Here is a 14971-nt window from a genome sequence, read left to right on the forward strand (position 1 = left end):
CCCTATTCACAGTAGATATGTGTCCCCATAACAGTTGTTATGCCCCTTCACAGTAGTTATGCCAACTCTGTGCCTCTGTCACAGTAGGTATGCCCAAAATGTGCCCCGTCACATAAGTAATTCCCTCACTGTATTTCCTTCACAGTAGTTAGGCCCGCAATGCACCATTTCACAGTAGTTGTCCTGTTCGTGATGATCAGATCACACTTAGTACTCCCCTTCTTAGACAGATTGATCTGTAGCACTGTGTGGGAGGAGTTTACAGGCAGATTCCCGGGTCTGCATGCTCCTCCTATACAGCCAGGCAGCATGATCTATGCCTTCTGGGCTGGAAGGTGAAGCATGGAGCAGACGGCTGACCAACATTGGATTATACTTTTAATATGCATAAGAGCCTCCAGCAGGCTCTAGATTTTCACAACCATCCCCAATTACCATGTAGGGAGGCTATTCCAGTCCCGGGAGTGCATTGCTTAGATGCTATGTTCACATTTGACATGGCATCTAAAGAGTTAAATGTCTGTGATCAGCATTATCACTCTGGAGCGGGTACTATCTTTAAAGACCCGAGCTCCACTGCTACATGTATGGCAGTTGTCATGAAGATGCTAACAGAGCTATGAAAATAAATTTGCTTGGCTGCCTAATAGGCTGTGGTTGGGGTACTTTTTCTTCTTATGAAAGGCTTCAAGCATGCATGAGGAGTGTCGTAAGCCAGTCAACACTCCCCTGGGTTTCTGGGAAAAGCATATCTAAATTTGTATATCTTACATCTTCTGGCATTAGGGTTTGTTAGATTCACAACTTTTGGGGAAACTCAGTCAGGACAAATTCCGATCTGGTAGAATCAATTTGCCTATCCATAATTCAGATCCTTTATTCAGAACTTAGTGGAAGCATCTTTGGTAGTGATTAGTCCAGTCTTCTTGGGAATGATACCCCAAGGTTTGCACATCTGGATTTGGGGAGTTTCTGACATCCTTATGTTCAGATACTTCCAAGCTCTATCGAGATAGATGGGGATTTTTGCTCAACAGCTATTTTCAGGTCTCTCCAGAGATCCAGAAAGTCAGGGCTCTGGCTGGGCCACTTAAGGACATTCACAGAGTTGTGCCTGAGCAAGTCCTGTGTTCTCTTGACTGTGTACTTAGGGTCATTGCCTTGATGGAAGTGGGATCTGTGGCCTAGTCTGAGTGTTCTGTATTGTTTCATAGTCTCCCTGTCCCAGCCACTGAAAAGCACCAGTACAGCTTGATGTTGCCACCACCATGCTTCACTGCTGGGATGGTGATATAGGCAGATCATCAGACTAAAGAATCTTGTTTCTCACAGCCCAAAAGTTCTTTAGGCTACTTTCACACTAGCGTTCGTCGGTCCGCTCGTGAGCTCCGTTTGAAGGGGCTCACGAGCAGACCCGAACGCAGCCGTCCAGCCCTGATGCAGTCTGAATGGAGCGGATCCGCTCAGACTGCATCAGTCTGGTGGCGTTCAGCCTCCGCTCGCCTCCGCACGGACAGGCGGACAGCTGAACGCTGCTTGCAGCGTTCGGGTGTCCGCCTGGCCGTGCGGAGGCGTGCGGATCCGTCCAGACTTACAATGTAAGTCAATGGGGACGGATCCGTTTGAAGATGCCACAATATGGCTCAATCTTCAGGCGGATCCGTCCCCCATTGACTTTACATTGAAAGTCTGGACGGATCCGTACGAGGCTATTTTCACACTTAGCTGTTATATGCTAAAATAATGCAGACGGATCCGTTCTGAACGGAGCCTCCGTCTGCATTATTATGATCGGATCCGTTCAGAACGGATCCGATCGAACGCTAGTGTGAAAGTAGCCTTAGTTGTTTTTTGCAAACTGCAAGGAGAGTTTTCTTTTTGGCCACTCTGCCATAAGGCTCAGATTTGTGGGTTGACCTTCTGGAAGGTTCTCCAATCTGCACACAGCATCTTTGGAGCTCAACTAGAGTGACCATTGAGTTATTGATCATCTCTCTTACCAAGGCTCTTCTTTCTTATTACTTAGTTTGGTGATGTGGAAGAGACTAGGTATAACACAATTATTTCATTTAAGAATTATGGAGGCCACTGTGCTCTTGACAACTTTCAATGCAGGAGAAATCTTTTGTAAATTTCTCTCTGAGCCCCCACACAATCCTGTCTCTTAGCTCTATGGGCAGTTTCCCCCCCCCCCCCCCCCCCCCCTCCTGATGGCTTGGCTTTTGCTCTGATATGCATTGTAAGCTGTGAGCCTTATATGGGGTATTGAGTGCAGATTGATCAGGGAAATCTTGACTTTCCAAATGCATAGTATATATTTTATTTAAACATAGTATGTCAGGCCAGATTTAATCACTTGTTACTTAATTTAGCTATTTTTGATAATTTTGTTTATGCTGAACATGGTAATTCAGCAGCTTAACTGCTGTTCAAACCTAAAGCATATATGACCATTGGATATCCAACAATAATTATAATTAATGATGAGCAAAGTTATCAAAATTTTTATTCGGCTGCTTCACTGAATTTCACAAAGAATCTTGATTTGTTATTACCGGTAATTACTTTGTCACAATGCACATTCCATTGTATGTAGAGGGTGCAATGACATTGCGGATTGCGGCATCTGACATTAAAATTGAGCCCTTTCAGAGGTTAGTCAGAGAAAAAAATATACATACCCACCTTATCCATTTGCTCCCAGAGAGACCGTCACAGACATCGTTTGACTTTAATTTGCTCATCTCCAAATTGCATTAAGGTCTATATAAAGTCCTCAGATGTAGCAATAAAATACTACAATTTTGTGACTAAGGAGAAAAGGTGAAAGCATACCAGCAGGGATCAGCAACCTCCGGCACTCCAGATGTTCTGAAACTACAACTCTCAGAATGCTCCATTCACTTGCGAGTTGTGATAATAGCTGAGCATGTTTGCATGCTAGGAGTTATAGTTTCACATTAGCTGAAGTGCTGATCCCTTTTCTAGAAGATATATGAGGTCATTTATCAAACTGATGTAAAGTACAGCTGGCTTAGTTTCCCATAGCAACCAATCAGATTCCACCATTCATTTTTGACCACTCCTTTGGAAAATGAAAGGTAGAATCTAATTGGCTGGTGAGAGCAACTAAGCCAGTTCTACTTTACACCAATTTGATAAATGACCCCAATAGTTTTCCCATAAAAATGTGTTGTTTACTTTGTTATTTAATCACAGTCAGATATTTGTATTGCAGATGTTTTAGGTCTAACGCTGTAGACTGGTTCTATAAATATACAGAAGTTGTAAAACATAGAAATAATCCATAGATAAAGCATTACAAAAATTGATTCTATGAAATATAGACTGCCTGTCAAACAGTTATAAAATGCATGGCTAATTGTACTTACAGTATTGATTCAGTCAAAATATAGGTATAAATAGGACAAAATGACATATGATAATAATTACTTAGTACTCAGTCCACGTAGCATTGCACACAGCAAAAGCAGTGATGAATTGCAGACATGCCCTATTAGTTCTGCAGGAATCTGATTTATCACATAAACACAATGCAATGACCTTACAAACAACTGTTTTATTGGTTAATGATTAGATGTGTATATTAAATGATAATGTTCAACTTTAAAACTAGACAGACACTATATAATAACATAACGTTATATCACTATATAGCTTCCTAGATATCAGAGGAGATGTGGAGATCTAATCTTGATTCTAATATATGATCTTATAGCTATTGTAGTACATATGACTTCATGCCCATGTATTCTGATAAATTGGACATAATCCATTTGCAGACATCAAACAACTGCATTATGACTGCAATATATTACTGTAACGGACCGTTTCAGCAGACAAGGGGTTAAGATTAGGGATGAGCGACCCGAACTGTATAGTTCTGGTTCGTACCGAATTTTGGGGTGTCCGTGACACGGACCCGAACCCGGACATTTTCGTAAAAGTCCGGGTTCGGGTTCGGTGTTCGTCGCTTTCTTGGCGCTTTTTGAAAGGCTGCAAAGCAGCCAATCAACAAGCGTCATACTACTTGCCCCAAGAGGCCGTCACAGCCATGCCTACTATTGGCATGGCTGTGATTGGCCAGAGCACCATGTGACCCAGCCTCTATTTAAGCTGGAGTCACGTAGCGCCGCCCGTCACTCTGCTCTGATCAGTGTAGGGAGAGGTTGCAGCCGCAACGTTAGGGCGAGATTAGGCAGTGATTAACTCCTCCAAAGGACTTCATTCAGAGATCGATCTGCAGCTGTGGATGATTGAACTGCTGCTATTGAATTGCTCACTGTTTTTAGGCTGCCCAGAGCATTTTTCAGTCACTTTTTTCTGGGGTGATCGGCGGCCATTTTGTGTCTTGTGGTGTGCCAGCACAAGCTGCCACCAAGTGCATTTAACCCTCAATGGTGTGGTTGTTTTTTGGCTAAATCCTACATCAGGGTGAAGCTGTCACACCAAGTGCATTTAACCAGCAATAGTCTGGTTAATTTTTGGCCATATACTACATCAGGGGCAAGCTGAGCCTGTCACCAAGTGCATTTAACCCTCAATGGTGTGGTTGTTTTTTGGCTAAATCCTACATCAGGGTGAAGCTGTCACACCAAGTGCATTTAACCAGCAATAGTCTGTTTATTTTTTGGCCATATACTACATCAGGGGCAAGCTGTCACCAAGTGCATTTAACCCTCAATGGTGTGGTTGTTTTTTGGCTAAATCCTACATCAGGGTGAAGCTGTCACACCAAGTGCATTTAACCAGCAATAGTCTGTTTATTTTTTGGCCATATACTACATCAGGGGCAAGCTGTCACCAAGTGCATTTAACCCTCAATGGTGTGGTTGTTTTTGGGCTAAATCCTACATCAGGGTGAAGCTGTCACACCAAGTGCATTTAACCAGAAATAGTCTGTTTATTTTTTGGCCATATACTACATCAGGGGCAAGCTGTGCCTGTCACCAAGTGCATTTAACCATCAATAGTGTGGTTATTTTTTGGCCATATCCCAGTCTAATTCTGTCAGTAAACGTATACCTGTCACCCAGCGCCTAAATACTAGGCCTCAAGTTTATATCCAGCTAAATCTGTCGTTACTGGTGTGGCTGGTCAAGTTATTTAGTGTCCGTCAAAGCACAGTTTTTGTTCTGGGTTGAAATACAATTCCCAATTTAGCATTTTCCTAATTTAGTGGTTTCTGCTGTATCAGGCATACTTTAAATTTATCCCTAAAAGGGTATACCAGATTCAAGGTGCACATAGGGTCATTCTGAATAACTTCACACACACGCTACTGTGCATTTCCAAGTCTAATTCTGTCAGTAAACCTATACCTGTCACCCAGCGCCTAAATACTAGGCCTCAAGTTTATATCCAGCTAAATCTGTCGTTACTGGTGTGGCTGGTCAAGTTATTTAGTGTCCGTCAAAGCACAGTTTTTGTTCTGGGTTGAAATACAATTCCCAATTTGTGACCGGGGCTATGTGTGAAAGAACCTACTGCCCTGAAATACCCCCTAAACAAACTGGCGGCTTGAGTTGTGGCATAACCGCTTCCGTCGAGAGTACACCTGAAAGAGGGTATACCCTATGGGAGAATGTAGAGAATGGGGCGGGCTGGGAGGGGAATATCGCTGCCCTCCGTTGCCATCTGAGGAGCTGTGAGTCAGATATAGGCCAGGACGCCCCTCCCACAAATACAGGCCAATAAATCGGCCTTGCTACTTGTGACCGGGGCTATGTGTGAAAGAACCTACTTCCCTGAAATACCCCCTAAATAAACTGGCGGCTTGAGTTGTGGCATAACCGCTTCCGTCGAGAGTACACCTGAAAGAGGCCAAAAATCGAGCATGAAAATACACATGTTTATTGACATATTTACAACGCCAAATTCTGAAAGGCACAGTGAATCTCACTGACAGGGTTCGGCACATACCGGCTGTAACAAGAGGACCGCCATCGGCCCAACTTGCGGATAATGTGAGCTGGCACTTGATGCCTGGAGGCGGCAGAGGCTGCCCCTATCCTGAATGAATGCCCTGACACCGAGAGGGGGTCTAAACCCAAATTGGTCGCTAGCATGCGTGCGTGTGCTATGAATTGGGATGTGGACAATGCAGCTGTCCCGAAAGGCAACAGTGGGGTGTCAGCCCCGCGACTGGCTAGTGCTTCTGACAACTCCCGTAGAACGTGGACCGGACACCATTTGTGAAAGGTGGGGAAGAACCTGATGAGGGTAGAGGGACCTGACTGGGAAGTCTTAGTTACAGGTAAGGACAGGACAAAGCCCTCTGGGCTGGGAACCAACTGTCGGCGGGATAGGAAGGGGCTGCTGAGTGACAGTGACGTGAACTCACCCGGCCTCATGAAGCCGTAAAAGGCCAAGTAGATGGCGGCTTTGAGCACTAAGCTTTGCAGAACCCCAAAAGGCCTGAGGTCCAACAGATCGGACATGCCTCTGAATGTGGGGCCGGACACGGGCTGTCTACGGGGGTTGACACCTGGGGTACAGTTCTGTAGACCTTTCAATGTGGCCTTGACCACGTGACTGGAAAACAATGATGTTCTTTCTGGCTGCGAGCGAGACAAATGATGTTGGACCCCGGCCAGATAAGTTTTGACGATGCCGGGAGAAAGATGCATGTGCTCGTGACAGTACCCGATGAACGCCAATATGAAGTCTATGTGGCCCAGGTCGCCTGGGGGGTGTTCCTGTTGGAACTTGAGGTACAACCGCCAGCCAGTGTTGTATGCTCTGGTGGTGTTGGCTGAGAGCGACCTGGCAAACAGCCCATGGGCCGTGTTCAGGTATCGGTTTAGCTGAGAAAGAGTGTGGCCGGACGAGGAGACGGGGTTCTCGATGCGTCGGCTTCGGGGCAAACCTGAGAAAATAAAAAGTAATTCATCTCAGCTAAAGCGTTAACTGTTACTACTTGCGTATCACCTATGAGGGTACCACAGAATAAGAAGTTGTGTAAGAGCGACAACTGCACCAGACGTCTCATCAATGACATGACTAGCTGAGATCTGGATTTGCCACTGTCGAGGATGGCCAAGGAGGAAGGACTAGCAGAAGCGAAGACCACGGTGCGGCCTGTCCACAGGTTACCCCAAGCGCGAGCCGCCGCCACTACGGGATACAAGTCCCTAGCCTCCGTTGTCTGAGAGGTTCCTGCGGTCTCGCATACCTCCCCCGGCCACGCCCCGTTCAGCCAATGGGAGCCAAAAATGGCAGCGAACCCAGTGCTGATCCCGCTGCTGGAGAATATGACGGGGGAGTCATGCGAGACCGCCGGGACAAACATGGACACGCCATTCCAGTGACGCAAGAAGTGGTCCCACATGCTCAAGTCTGCTTGCGCTTGACTGTCCAGAAATACCGGGCTGTCCTGACAGGGAGCTGCTGAGAGGAGTGGTAGTAACCTAGCTACAAACGACCTGCCCTGGGGAATAACGCGCATGGCAAAGTTTAACATGCCTAACAATGACTGTAGCTCAACCTTGGTGGTGACCCTCCTGGTGACAAAACTGCGAATGACTGCCTGGACCCTAGCCAACTTGTCTTCTGGCAATTTGGCTGACATGCTCTCCGTGTCCAGCACGATGCCCAGGAAAGTGATGGTGGTTGCCGAACCATCCACCTTCTTGGAGGAAACGGGGACCCCTAGTTGGGCGAAACATGCTAACAAGCTCTGAAGATCATTGGGCGAGCCCTGTAGAGATTCGATCAACAAAAAGTCGTCCAGGTAATGTATGACGTGTTCGCAACAAAACCTGTTCTCTAGTATCCAGTGCAAGGCTTTCGCCAGTTGATCGAAAATCCAAGGGCTGCTGCGGGATCCGAAAGTCAACTTAGTTGCAAAATAGTAAAGAGAATTCCACTTGATCCCGTGCCACCGCCAAAGTTCTGGCCTGATTGGTATCAACTTGAAGGTGTCTGATATGTCCGCTTTGGACAAGATCGCCCCAGGGCCTGTGGCAAGGATGAGTGCAATGGCTTGATCGATGGAGGCGTACACCATGCTGACCTCCTCCGCTGGAATGAGTGAATTCACGCTGGGGGTGGATAACCCGTGTGGCGCTGATAAGTCGAATATCAACCTCTCTTTGCGGCTGAACTTCCCCGTAACCACCCCTATGGGGCTGACCCTCCAACGTTCGAATGGGGACGACAAGAAGGGGCCGATGATGTACCCCTTGTCTAGCTCTGCCTGGAGAAGTCTATCTATGGACCCGGGGTTGAGGGATGCTGACTGCAAGTTCCTACACTCATGGGTGTGTTCCGGTAATGCCACCAGACCTGTGTGGAAACCATGGGTGAAACCTGACACCAGGAAGTCGCAGAAGGAGGCGTCCTCGTGCCCCTGTAAGTACGACTCCAAGAGTTCTACATTTACCACGCTCATGCAATGTTTATCGGTTTTTAATGAGCATGCGACTTTCGGATGGGCTCTGAAACAGTTTGTGCAAATGTGCAACAACCGACACTGACTATAATTGCAAGTGGCAAAATTGTAGTTGTTGCAGATCTGCGACCTGTCCAGATACTTGATCGGCCGGCCGAGTTTATCGACCGCCGAATTCTGCTGGATGCCAGCCGACGGACCAGGAATAGGAGGAGAAGGATTGGACCTCGGGGCACTTGCGGCATTATGACACCATTCTCCAGTATGATAGATAGACTGGCATGAAGAGCAAGCCGGTGCTTTCAGCCCCGCGGAATGCCTGCAGAATATCTCTGTGTCAATGTTGGCCCAGTTAGTAGTAAACTGGAATTGACTGAGCGCAGCTGCGGCTTTGGCAGAAAAGGAGCAATGGTAGTCATAGAAGCCGAAGCCTCCGTACTTGTAGCCCAACTCCGTGACCCTGAAGAGATACAGGTCCAACTCTTCCCTCCTATCTGGTCGTACCGAACAGATGACATCTCGGTAAAGACTGAAGGCAAGCACAAACTCCGGAATCGTCAATTTTCTACTGAGCCTAAGATCACGTCCCTTCAGTACAACAGAAACATCGCCGCACGCAATGACCCTATTGTCCGATAAGTCACGAGTGGCAATCAGGAGGGAGGCCAGGTTCACATCTCTGCCATCGAGGATGTCTTTCTTGATGTTGGCCGGAATGAAATGAGCTGGAGTGACGTTGGGTACCGTGACAAAGTTACCTGAAGTACTGGCAACGGGTGCCGCTACGACTGGCAACGGAGTGGCGGGTGAGGACAAGCCAGCGACCCTGGCCTCCACTGACTCCAATCTGGATTGTACCCCGGACACGGAGGAGGTAAGGCTGTTCAGCATGACATGGAGCTGAGTTAGTGAGGTCTGAACTGTGGCCATGGAGACCTCTTGCTGGGGCGGTTCTGCGGGGTTGGACACCAATAGCCTATACAACTCTGCTTTCCGGGCCCCAGCCGGGAAAGGAACGCCTCTCTTGGCTAACTCAGACATGAGTTTAGGCACAGTCCAATTACGCAGAGAAGGAATACTGCCGGATTCCGACGCCCTAGAACCCAGATCTTCGCCAGAGGCATCCACGATGTCTGAGCCGTGAGACATAATCGGACTGTTGAAACAAGCAAAATGACTGACCGTCACTAATACTATTAGGTGCCAAGATAGACTAACACCCGTGCTCCGACCACCACCGCCACTGCAGAAATCAACATGCAAGAAATTGACCCTGGTGACCACCTGAGGTAAGAAAAAGAGGGAGGACGTGTGATAGTGGACGAATTAGGAGCAAAAACCTTACCAAAACCGGACAAGACGCTGTTATGAGAAGAACGCAAGAGATCGACCGTGGAAGTAAACCTGTACGTATGAATGAACAAAATAATTTTTTTTTTTTTTTTTTAACGTCAGTGTACAGATGACCCAGACTGGGTGGCGAGGCACGACTGCCTGCTTGCTAGGGTAAACGCGGGGCTGGCCGAATCTGTCGTTACTGCTGTACTGTTGTGGCTGGTCAAGTTATTTAGTGTCCGTCAAAGCACATTTTTTGTTCTGGGTTTAAAATACAATTCCCAATTTTGCAATTTCCTAATTTAGTGGTTTCTGCTGTATCAGAGCTATTTTAAATCTATCCCTAAAAGGGTATATAAGATTCAAGGTGCACATACGGTCATTCTGAATAACTTCACACACACACACGCTACTGTGCATTTCCAAGTCGCAATTCTGTCAGTAAACCTATACCTGTCACCCAGCGCCTAAATACTAGGCCTCAAATTTATATTCAGCTAAATCTGTGGTTACTGCTGTGCCTGTATTAGTGTAATACGGTACCTAAATAGATAGCCAGATAGTGTTAGGTGTCTGTAAAAAAAAGGCCTGAATTTGTATTCAATTCATTGGGCCAAATAATATTTTTGTTGTTGTGGTGAACGATAACAATGAGGAAAACATCTAGTAAGGGACACGGACGTGGACATGGTCGTGGTGGTGTTAGTGGACCCTCTGGTGCTGGGAGAGGATGTGGCTGTTCTGCCACATCCACACGTCCTAGTGTACCAACTACCTCAGGTCCCAGTAGCCGCCAGAATTTACAGCGATATATGGTGGGGCCCAATGCCGTTCTAAGGATGGTAAGGCCTGAGCAGGTACAGGCATTAGTCAATTGGGTGGCCGACAGTGGATCCAGCACGTTCACATTATCTCCCACCCAGTCTTCTGCAGAAAGCGCACAGATGGCGCCTGAAAACCAAGCCCATCAGTCTGTCACATCACCCCCATGCATACCAGGGAAACTGTCTGAGCCTCAAGTTATGCAGAAGTCTCTTCTGCTGTTTGAAGACTCCGCTGGCAGGGATTCCCAAGGGCATCCACCTAGCCCTTCCCCAGCGGTGGAAGATATAGAATGCACTGACGCATAACCACTTATGTTTCCTGATGATGAGGACATGGGAATACCACCTCAGCACGTCTCTGATGATGACGAAACACAGGTGCCAACTGCTGCGTCTTTCTGCAGTGTGCAGACTGAACAGGAGGTCAGGGAGGAAAACTGGGTGGAAGACGATGCAGGGGACGATGAGGTCCTAGACCCCACATGGAATGAACGTCGTGCCACTGAATTTCACAGTTCGGAGGTAGAGGCAGTGGTGAGACCGAGCCAACAGCGTAGCAAAAGAGGGAGCAGTGGGCAAAAGCAGAACACCCGCCGCCAAGAGACTCCGCCTGCTACTGACCGCCGCCATCTGGGACCGAGCACCCCAAAGGCAGCTTCAAGGAGTTCCCTGGCATGGCACTTCTTCAAACAATGTGCTGACGACAAGACCCGAGTGGTTTGCACGCTGTGCCATCAGAACCTGAACGAGGCATTAACGTTCTGAACCTTAGCAAAACCTGCATGACCAGGTACCTGCATGCAAAGCATAAACTGCAGTGGAGTAAACACCTTAAAAACAAGGAAGTCACTCAGGCTCCCCCTGCTACCTCTTCTGCTGCTGCCGCCTCGGCCTCTTCTGCTGCTGCCGCCTCGGCCTCTTCCTCCGCCTCTGGAGGAACGTTGGCACCTGCCACCCAGCAAACAGGGGATGTACCACCAACACCACCACCTCCGTCACCAAGCATCTCAACCATGTCACACGGCAGCGTTCAGCTCTCCATCTCACAAACATTTGAGAGAAAGCGTAAATTCCCACCTAGCCACCCTCGATCCCTGGCCCTGAATGCCAGCATTTCTAAACTACTGGCCTATGAAATGCTGTCATTTAGGCTGGTGGACACAGACAGCTTCAAACAGCTCATGTCGCTTGCTGTCCCACAGTATGTTGTTCCCAGCCGCCACTACTTCTCCAAGAGAGTCGTGCCTTCCCTGCACAACCAAGTATCCGGTAAAATCAAGTGTGCACTGCGCAACGCCATCTGTAGCAAGGTCCACCTAACCACAGATACGTGGACCAGTAAGCACGGCCAGGGACGCTATATCTCCCTAACTGCACACTGGGTAAATGTAGTGGCAGCTGGGCCCCAGGCGGAGAGCTGTTTGGCGCACGTCCTTCCGCCGCCAAAGGATCGCAGGGCAACATTCTTTGCCTCCTGTTGCCACCTCCTCCTACTCAGCTTCCTCCTCCTCTTCTTCCACCTGCTCATCCAGTCAGTCACACACCTTCACCACCAACTTCAGCACAGCCCGGGGTAAACGTCAGCAGGCCATTCTGAAACTCACATGTTTGGGGGACAGGCCCCACACCGCACAGGAGTTGTGACGTGGTATAGAACAACAGACCGACGAGTGGTTGCTGCCGGTGAGCCTCAAGCCCGGCCTGGTGGTGTGCGATAATGGGCGAAATCTCGTTGCAGCTCTGGGACTAGCCGGTTTGACGCACATCCCTTGCCTGGCGCATGTGCTGAATTTGGTGGTGCAGAAGTTCATTCACAACTACCCCGACATGTCAGAGCTGCTGCATAAAGTGCGGGCCATCTGTTCGCGCTTCCGGCGTTCACATCCTGCCGCTGCTCGCCTGTCTGCGCTACAGCGTAACTTCGGCCTTCCCGCTCACCGCCTCATATGCGACGTGCCCACCAGGTGAAACTCCACCTTGCACATGCTGGACAGACTGTGCGAGCAGCAGCAGGCCATAGTGGAGTTTCAGCTGCAGCACGCACGGGTCAGTCGCACTGCGGAACAGCACCACTTCACCACCAATGACTGGGCCTCCATGCGAGACCTGTGTGCCCTGTTGCGCTGTTTTGAGTACTCCACCAACATGGCCAGTGGCGATGACACCGTTATCAGCGTTACAATACCACTTCTATGTCTCCTTGAGAAAACACTTAGGGCGATGATGGAAGAGGAGGTGGCCCAGGAGGAGGAGGAGGAGGAGGAGGAAGAGGGGTCATTTTTAGCACTTTCAGGCCAGTCTCTTCGAAGTGACTCAGAGGGAGGTTTTTTGCAACAGCAGAGGCCAGGTACAAATGTGGCCAGCCAGGGCCCACTACTGGAGGACGAGGAGGACGAGGATGAGGAGGACGAGGATGAGGGAGGAGGAGGATGAGGATGAAGCATGGTCACAGCGGGGTAGCACCCAACGCAGCTCGGGCCCATCAATGGACTGTTGCAGTGGTGGCTGACGTGAAGCCTGATTCTCTGCTATGACATGCAGACTGATTCTCTGCTGATATGAAGCCAGATTCTCTGTTACGGGACCTCTCTCCTCTGCCTGGGTGCTGGGAATAAATATCTGACAATGGACTGAGTGGTGGCTGACGTGAAGCCTGATTCTCTGCTATGATATGCAGACTGATTCTCTGCTGACATGAAGCCCGATTCTCTGTTACGGGACCTCTCTCCTCTGCCTGGGTGCTGGGCCTAAATATATGACAAAGAACTGTTGCAGTGGTGGCTGACGTGAAGCCTGATTCTCTGCTATGACATGCAGACTGATTCTCTGCTGACATGAAGACAGATTCTCTGTTACGGGACCTCTATCCTCTGCCTGGGTGCTGGGCCTAAATATATGCCAATGGACTATTGCAGTGGTGGCTGACGTGAAGCCTGATTCTCTGCTATGACATGAAGACTGATTCTCTGCTGACATGAAGCCAGATTCTCTGTTACGGGACCTTTCTCCTCTGCCTGGGTGCTGCGCCTAAATATCTGACAATGGATTGTTGCAGTGGTGGCTAACGTGAAGCCTGTATCTCTGCTATGACATGCAGACTGATTCTCTGCTGACATGAAGACAGATTCTCTGATACGGGACCTCTCTCCTCTGCCTGGGTGCTGGGCCTAAATATCTGACAATGGACTGTTCTAATGTTGGGTGACGTGAAGCCTGATTCTCTGCTATGACATGCAGACTGATTCTCTGCTGACATGAAGACAGATTCTCTGTTACGGGACCTCTCTCCTCTGCCTGGGTGCAGGGCCTAAATATATGCCAATGGACTGTTGCAGTGGTGGCTGACGTGAAGCCTGACTCTCTGCTATGACATGCAGACTGATTCTCTGCTGACATGAAGCCAGATTCTCTGTTACGGGACCTTTCTCCTCTGCCTGGGTGCTGGGCCTAAATATATGACAATGGACTGTTGCAGTGGTGGCTAACGTGAAGCCTGATTCTCTGCTATGACATGGAGACTGATTCTCTGCTGACATGAAGACAGATTCTCTGATACGGGACCTCTCTCCTCTGCCTGGGTGCTGGGCCTAAATTTCTGACAATGGACTGTAGCAGTGGTGGCTGACGTGAAGCCTAATTCTCTGCTATGACATGCAGACTGATTCTCTGCTGACATGAAGCCTGATTCTCTGTTACGGGACCTCTGTCCTCTGCCTGGGTGCTGGGCCTAAATATCTGACAATGGACTGTTGCAGTGGTGGCTGGCGTGAAGCCTGATTCTCTGCTATGACATGCAGACTGATTCTCTGCTGATATGAAGCCACATTCTCTGTTACGGGACCTCTCTCCTCTGCCTGGGTGCTGGGCCTAAATATATGACAATGGACTGTTGCAGTGGTGGCTGACGTGAAGCCTGATTCTCTGCTATGACATGCAGACTGATTCTCTGCTGACATGAAGCCAGACTCTCTGTTACGGGACCTCTCTCCTCTGCCTGGGTGCTGGGCCTAAATATCTGACAATGGACTGAGTGGTGGCTGACGTGAAGCCTGATTCTCTGCTATGACATGCAGACTGATTCTCTGCTGACATGAAGCCTGATTCTCTGTTACGGGACCTCTCTCCTCTGCCTGGGTGCTGGGCCTAAATATATGACAATGGACTGTTGCAGTGGTGGCCTACGTGAAGCCTGATTCTCTGCTATGACATGCAGACTGATTCTCTGCTGACATGAAGACAGATTCTCTGTTACGGGACCTCTGTCCTCTGCCTGGGTGCTGGGCCTAAATATCTGACAATGGACTGTTGCAGTGGTGGCTGACGTGAAGCCTGATTCTCTGCTATGATATGCAGACTGATTCTCTGCTGACATGAAGCCACATTCTCTGTTACGGGACCT

At 48.7% G+C, this 14971-nt stretch overlaps 1 protein-coding gene across 1 annotated transcript in view; it reads left to right on the plus strand.

Annotated features, from left to right (window-relative positions):
- Nucleotides 1–9780: 9780 nt before the first annotated feature.
- The window catches only part of LOC122931851 (bromodomain and WD repeat-containing protein 1-like), an 84107-nt gene continuing 78916 nt past the window's right edge, over nucleotides 9781–14971 (plus strand). Inside the window, 1 exon segment of the mRNA XM_044285902.1 lies at nucleotides 9781–9819. Coding sequence (XP_044141837.1) covers nucleotides 9781–9819 — 39 coding nt within the window.

The sequence above is a fragment of the Bufo gargarizans genome, chromosome 3 (genome assembly GCF_014858855.1).
Source record: "Bufo gargarizans isolate SCDJY-AF-19 chromosome 3, ASM1485885v1, whole genome shotgun sequence".
Taxonomy (NCBI): domain Eukaryota; kingdom Metazoa; phylum Chordata; class Amphibia; order Anura; family Bufonidae; genus Bufo; species Bufo gargarizans.